Source organism: Strix uralensis, chromosome 27 (assembly GCF_047716275.1).
Source record: "Strix uralensis isolate ZFMK-TIS-50842 chromosome 27, bStrUra1, whole genome shotgun sequence".
Classification (NCBI taxonomy): Eukaryota; Metazoa; Chordata; class Aves; order Strigiformes; family Strigidae; genus Strix; species Strix uralensis.
In genome coordinates, this window is record NC_133998.1 from 895,698 (window position 1) to 903,600 (window position 7,903).

Below are 7,903 nucleotides of genomic sequence, written 5' to 3' on the forward strand. Positions count from 1 at the left end.
TAGAACTTGGATCGCAGAAATTGGGGGGGGGTTGAGCTTGCTTTCACTAGTAGGGCAGAACTGACCCAAACTAAAGTGGTATTTCCCCTCGCAAGCTAATCATCTGGTTTGAATTAACCAAAGGGACATGAATTCTTTCGATTCATTTTTTGCAGAGCAGAGAGACTCAAACTAAATTACTCATGAAGACAGCCTTGGAAAGCCTTTTGAAAACAGTGTGTGCCTGAAGCTCTCCATGCTTTGCCTCGGCTTACACCATGTTAGTTTTTTGAAGAGGAGCAAAGCCTTCTGACCTTTTACATGAGGCCCAAACAGAAAACCCAACTACCTGAGACAGAGTAAGCTAAAATGCAAAGATCTCTCCAGGTGAATGGTTTTTATATTGCACTTACACGACCTGGATATGACTAAATATTTTAAAGCACTATCAGCAGCGATTCTCTGTAATTCGCTACGGTTTTAAGTATTAAAAGCTTTTACCTTTGCAGACCAAATCAGAATGATGGTCTGAAAACCAAAGATGCTAGATATCAAGTCAAGCTCTGTCAGGGTGGCTTTGCTCCGTGATGTCCCACAAAATAGGTGCATTTCACAATTTATGCTTCATTTATCATTATATTATTCCTGTGGGCAGGAACCTCCCTTAGACCAAAACGTACTTACCAGAAGACATTATTTCAATAATGAAATGAAAATTTTACTTCTATTTCCAAATGACAGAACGCTACTTCAGAAAACTGAGAAATCATTTAGCTGAAACTAATTCCTGCTCTTCCCCCTTAGGGAACTGAACAGCAAGCTTCCTCTGGACTTCAGAGTAGTTTCAAACTGCAGGAGAAAGGGCTACTGATGACAAAACCAGAAGCTTTTACAGAAGTCATATCCTGAAACCAACCCCTAGAGCTCTTCTCAAAAGGAAAATCTAACCCTTATACAGCCACCCATCAAGAGACGCCTGCACTGGGACTTTCTGATGGCACAAGAGTTCAAGTAGTAGTGACGCCCAGACAAAGAACTGGGAGATGATGCCAGCGGCAGCTCTGGAAGCCCAAAGCAGCTGTTTCCACACGCTGAACAGAGTCATACAGAGTGTTCTTTCTGGTCCAGATCACAAACCACTGGACTGAGATTTCAGACATACAGGGTAAGCAACAGTGGCTCCACAAAAGACAGGAGTTTGCTACGCCTGTGCCCAGCTGAGGGCTGTGATAGTTCCACAGAAGATTACAAGTGACAGCACCTCTCCTAGAAAGAGACTGTAGGTATGCAGACAGCAACCAGTGCTTTATTCACAAATTGACCAATTGAGCTCCAGCCTGCAGAGGTCAATTGGAACACGCACAACAGGTGTACAATGCAAAAAGAGGAATGGGTCCTCTTTTAGTATTTCATGGCAATTCACTGACCATTAGAAGCGAAACATTGACATCTGCCTTCTGAATACACTAGCCTTGCATGTAGAGAGAGAGACATATCCTTGTTTTCAATCCGCTTGTTAAGCACACAGTGAAGAGAGCTCCAGCCATTTAATAACAGACTGATATAAAAATTAATTCACCTTAAAAGTCAATCACTATACTTCTAAATGGATGAACTGAAGAGTGACAATAGCTTGGTGAAGCAAAGGCTTTATTTGTATAGAACACATCACTGCACATACTTGTATTTGGTACTTGAAGTATCCTACTAACTTGGTCACCGAGTCAGAGAATTTGTGGAAGAGGGTTTACATACAGCAGAGTACATTGCTGAGTTTAGTTCTGTGAAGGGACCTCATAGCAGTTGGCTTTAGTATTATTTTTCCTTCACCTCAATTAATTGAATTCGTTTTGGTTATTAAATTTTATTAAAGGTGAAGTCAAACAATGTAGACTAAAAAGTTAACTTTTTTGTTTTAAATAGGAAAGGACTAAAGCTGAAGCATTATTTCTGAAGTCCCCAGAAATTTTTGTTTGCTCGATTTGAATTTAACAGATGCCAGCTTAGTCTATCAGCTCTCAGACTAAACTGGAATCTCCCAGCAGGAGCCTGTTCCCCAGACTTGGGAACTACCAGGAGCTGTGAAGCAGTGTCACTCTGCCTCGCCATTGACTCCACATCTGCAAAGTGAGCAGTGACATCACGCTCAACAAGTCTATTTTTCACAGTTGTCTGAGCAGAGCTCCAACAGAAATGTTCAACAAAGATGGAGATAACAACATTGCTGATTCCTATTCCCTTACAGCACAAAACTTGTTTTACTGCCAGTGATGGCCAGGAAGTGGCTACTGGGCTTTAGTCAATCTGACAATCTGTCAATCTGTGATTAAAAATAAGGATTCGGTTAACTCAAAAAACATGCAAAAGCAAAGGAATATTTGGATGGTATATTAAAGCCAAGAGCAGAAGAGAGATAACAGTCTAAAACTTGCTATCCATTCTACATGAAAACAGTATGCTTGAAAGAGTCAAGGGAAAGAAGTGTTTCAAGGAATGGATGGAGGCAGACGAGTTAAACAATGGCTACTCTGACTGCTGCCTTGTACTGACTTAGAAATCTTAACAATTGCATTAGTGTCCACAACCTTATTCCTGCAAAAAAGTACAAACAGCTCAGGTTATGCTCTGAAGTTTGTACTGCTTCACATTTAATGAACAATTAAAAAATCCCATTTTTAAGTTCATCTATAATTCTGAAAATCTGTATCTATATATTATCATCTATAATTCTGAAAATTTAACCATTTGTGTCATATGTACACTATAAACAAGTTACAGAGAAACCTTCCTACTTTATTTTATGGTCTGCTTTAATCCACTGTTTTGAGTCTGACAACATGACAAAAGCATCTCTCTGAGCACTACCTAGAAAAGTATTTTCACCCAGGTTAAGTACAGAGGTTCATCAGAAGGCAAGCCTGTATGTGAAACAATGAAAAGCCTTTATTAGGCCAACCAGCTGTTACACTGCTGGTGGAAGGATTTGCAGAGTAAGAGATGAAAATGACTATCAACGTGCCAGACTGCCTCTGCCAGAGAACAGGGGAACTCCCAAGAACACGTTTCTCCCTAGCACTTAAAAATGTGCTTTCTCATTATGTCATTTTTCTAACTCTGTTCTAATCAACACCACTTGTACACTTTGCAACAAATAAATCATCTATGTAGCTGGCACTGAAAGTGCTGCCTCGAAACATCCTGATTAATAGACGACTGTTATTTCTGGATTTTCAGCTTCCACTAGAATGATCAGTGGTCTCATCTCCACCTGGCGTATCATCATTTCTTGAATTAGCTAGTTCAGTAGGCTAAACCGTTCATTTGCATTATTATCATACATTGCTGTGCTCCAAAAGAGCACCTCTCTGGCTTTGAAAGGATGAGTCGACAAAATCTAACATACTTTCAATCATTAATCTGATTATACAGACCGCCCGATGCCTGAATGTCTTACTGGCCCTGCTTGCCACTTCAGCGTGTGACTGGGAAAGCAAAAGCAATGCTGGAGACAACGTGGTAATGAACCAAACTGAGCCTGGCCTGAGCACCTGGCCAGGGGACGTGACCCGAGCTGACAGCACAGCCCGGAGAGGTCCCAGCCCACTGGTGACAGCGTCAAAGCAGCCGACTCCCAGACAGGCAGGGCATGAGCTCCGCCATGACATCACGTTTTGTGAGCTCAGCCAGGGAAACAGGGAACTCCATCCCCTCACTGACAGCTCCACACAACAACGCTGCACGGCAGCCCAAGAATTCCTTGCACTCCGGGGTGTAACAAAGCAACTTCCCCACACAAGCACTGCAACACAAACCAGCACAGGGAAGGGCGAGGTTTAAAAGTTGCTTAAATGTTTTCTCTAAAAGGCTACGTTTGCAGAGTGTTGAAGACATTCCAGTAGACAGACAGACATCAGCTGTGAGGCCAAATGATGTCGCTCAGAGTTAGCATGAGTCTGTTTTGAAGACATCACACCGTGGCACTACTAAAACTGCCAAGTGCATGCTGCAACACTGAACTCGGGCAAGTTCTGAGTTCAAGAGACAGTCTTAAAGAGCACTATTCTTCCTTAAAACTATTCATCTAAGACCAGCTCAGAGTCTCATTTTTGATTTTCGATTTTGCTGTATTTAGCCTGATAAGCAGAATTGCACATTCTCCAAGTGTTTTGAGTCAGGATGTTACAGGGCAGGAAAGAGTACTCAAGAAACCAGAGTTTTGGAGTTTGCAGTTCTGCAATATTGTGAGAACATCTGTTATAAGAGACAGGTCAAGAAATTCAGATCAAATTAAAAGGAGGCAAGTTTAAATGCATCATTCTTGGGCACAGGCTTTTTGAAGGGAATTCTGCCTTTAGAGGACACGCCTTTATAGTAAGCATGGAAGAGGACACACACACATCCCCTCTCCCTTTTTAAAATAGGTCCCAACCAGCCATTTTGCCTTCCCAGCATCTTAAAAAGACTCCATCCTATAATTTTTTTCTACTGATATTTAAAATCCTGTTTACTTTTAGCTTATACTAGCATTGCTTCTACTACTAGATTTCCATTATGAAAAGTAACAGTTGCTGAGCTGTAAAAAGTCAGAGTACTTGGACAAATCTGAAGAAGTAGGCCACCTTCACTTTGTTCTTTCCAGGATCGTTGCAACATGTAGTCAGGGCTCCTGCACAAAGTTATAAAAAACCAGTATGTCCACACGTAAGAATTCCAAACATCCCATTTAGGCAGAATATTCTGGTCTAGTTTTTTCCTTTACTTTCTGAAGGGGAGTTTAAGCATGTACATCTGAATAATAAAAACGGAAATTCATGGTTATGCATATAAACCAAAAATTTGACATGCACATATATTACACCAAAATATATTCTCTAGCTTTGCTCTAAAAACCACTGGGGGATTTTTGCATTTTCACATGGAAAACACCCTTACAAAAGTTTCAATAAGCATCTGTGACACTAATATACCAAGTTTAAAATTTTAGACTCATTTTACAAAAGTCAAAGTGCAACACAACGTACCTAGAGGAGGACTTGTCACTGGCTCCATCACAGTTTATTACCATTGTAAAGAATATGGTGGTGATTTGTGTTAAAAATACAGTGACTTTACTGGTATTTGCCATGTACATAAGTTAAAGGAGATTTGTCATGGTTTTATTGTTAAAATGGTTTGGAGGTTTTTTTCCTCAGTGACTGTTGTTATGCAAGTGGAAAATTACCGGAGGGACCCCTGTCAGAAGTCCCCAGCAACACCAGAAAGCCCGGGAAAGTTTGGGAGACTCTACTGCGCATGTGCGGACAGGGGAAGGTTCGAGAAAGTCTATTGCGCTTGCGCAGCCAGGGGGTGGAAACTTTTGGGGAAGAATTACGCCCATTTGTGAATATGCATGAGGGTAGACTATAAGGGGAGTGACGCAGCACCACCTGGTGTGCGTCGGTGCAGAGCAGAAAGCACCCCCTGCTCCCCAGCGTACCGAGCCCTTTTGTTTTACTTGTTCTTATTGCAAATAAATTTAGAAAAGATATTTCTGGCTCTGCCTCTGCATTTATAACACCATACAACGTTCTGGTTTTAAGGCTCTGTTTGACACAGACCCAACTATTACAGGAGTGACATCAGCCAGCTGGCCACTCAGCCTGCTAGCATTAGCTGAGAGTACACTAGCAGCTGAAGACAAAATTCAGAGACCCTTCTGCAGCAAAGCCCTTAAAGCTAATTAAATTATTTTCAAAAGCTCTTGACAAATTTATTCAATACTACTAGAAAAATATGAGACTTCTGAAATGCATCTCTACTTACACATGTCACACAATCCAACAGCATCCCTAAGACCCCTAACATTGTGCTGTTAAGTGTCTTCACAGACATTCTCCTGGAAATAATTTAAATATCTGTAGATAAACAGCAAGCTGGAGGTCCAACCACTTTAAAGGCTAGGACTGAAATTACAGTTACTGCAGTGAACATTTGATTCTATTTAAGTTTTAATACATGAAACTGGAAGAGGAAAAAAACCACTAGTACACATTTTAAAGAAAAGACTGTTGTAAGAGTGCCACAGAACCACAGGAAAAAATAAAAAGAAATGTAATGTTTAAGGAATGAGAACACTTCACAGTTCTTTTTATTTCTGAAAAGTCACATGTCAAATTCTTTAATCATGTTCAGACATCAAGATGGCAGATTACCAAACTGTAATATCATACTAAGTGATATAAAATCATTATCATCTCCAAGAATCAAGCACTATTTATTAGATTTAAATAAGAACATTTCTTATGCATAGTCACCATAAATATTCTGCCATAAAACTTCAGTACTGCCCTGACGTGGTTAACACGTAGTACCAGGAAAAAAAAAAAAAAGGTTGGAAACGAATGATGAAATGATGCTCAAGAGCATACGAATGACAACATCTTTGGTGAGAAAAGAAGTTATATTAACAACCAATTCCAAAGTATAATTTAGATACAGAGAACACTCGTGCGAGATGGCTTTAAAGGGTCTGCATAGATTATAACTCACAGAGACGCTCTTGATCCAAAATGTTGCTCATGAGCAGTTTCCGCAACAGCCACAAAAGCAGGTTTCCAATGTAGTGGAGTAAAACAAGTTGTAGACAAAATTAAGTTACCAAAACCACTTTTTTTCTTCAAATTAGCCATCTGTTCTATTTCCATCACTTTGCGCTTTCTCCACCAGATTTCAAAGAAATCTGGCAAGTTTTTTATTATAAGATATCCTCCCACATTTCCTTATCATTTTACCTAGAAAATTCCAGGAAACGAAAGCTTTTGTAAGCACTATATGTCACACATGAACCACATTCTTCTACGCCCAGCTCCATGTCTAACAGACGGATGGGAAGGTAGCTGTCAGAACAGCAACTACAAAAGAACAGCTCTGCAATGCCCCCAACACAAGCCACAGCTACTGATCGTGGCCGAATCGCACTGTCCCTTCCCACCCCACTGAATCGCTGGTGCCACTTGCCCTCCCAGTCCCGCCACACGCCGGCGGGACGGGCCCCAGGCTGACTCACGCCCTGTGGGGACAAGCCACAGAGAGCAGAGTGTGGCTCCCGCAGGCCATGGCCGCCGCCAGCCGGGCAGTGCCCGAGGCCCCGTGCCCCCTGCCCCACGCACCTTCGTTGGTCTGGGCGTTGGTGATCCGCAGGTCGCAGTTGGCCGCCTTCAGCTTCTCACGGCCCATGATCAGGCTCTTCAGGTCACACAGGGAGATGTGGAGGCCATCGAAGGTGACCGTATCAGAGCTCACCTTGGAGAAGAACTTGTAGTGCACACACGGCATGGCTGGGCCAGGCGATGCCCGCTCTGTGATGGCGCCTGCCGTGGCAGATGGTGTTGCAGCCTCCGTGTCAGGTTAGGGCCTGTGATAGCACAGGGAAGGGCCCACCCAGGGGCCGGGCAAACAGCGCGGGCTGAGCCCAGGCAGGCTGGCGGCGCCCTGCCACAGCCAGACCCTGTGGGCTCGGGCAGATTCAGCTGACGGAGGCCTCAGGGCTCCATCATGGTGGCCCTGCCGTGCCCCAGCCCCCACTCCTGCAACGACTGCGGCCTGTGGCCCTCAGTGATGGAGCTGGGCTGTGGTGGCAGCACCCACCCGGCTGCTCCTCGCAGCCCAGGCAAGCGGATGGACGATGAGGAGAGGCCCCACGGCCCCGGCTCGGCCTCTGCTCCCTCTCTGGCCGGCAGCGCTGCCAGGCCCTGCCGCTCGCTGTGGCGACTCGGGTGCCCCCGCCTCAGCGCTCTGCTGAGGGGCTGCCTGGCCACCAACCACACGGACTGCCACCAGTGTGCCACTGCGCAGGTGCCACGGCACACCGCACCCCCCCTGTGCCTCACCTACCCCAGAGCCTTTGGACAGAAGGCCCTACCACCCCTGGGCCTGTCCCTGCCCG

General features: G+C 44.0%; 1 protein-coding gene across 1 annotated transcript in view; it reads right to left on the bottom strand.

Moving 5' to 3' along the window:
* Positions 1-7,293, bottom strand: part of LOC141935343 (E3 ubiquitin-protein ligase RBBP6-like) — a 28,843-nt gene extending 21,550 nt beyond the window's left edge. The window contains exon 1 of the mRNA XM_074851466.1: positions 7,128-7,293. Coding sequence (XP_074707567.1) covers positions 7,128-7,293 — 166 coding nt within the window. The remainder of the gene's footprint in view (positions 1-7,127) is intronic.
* Positions 7,294-7,903: the final 610 nt, after the last annotated feature.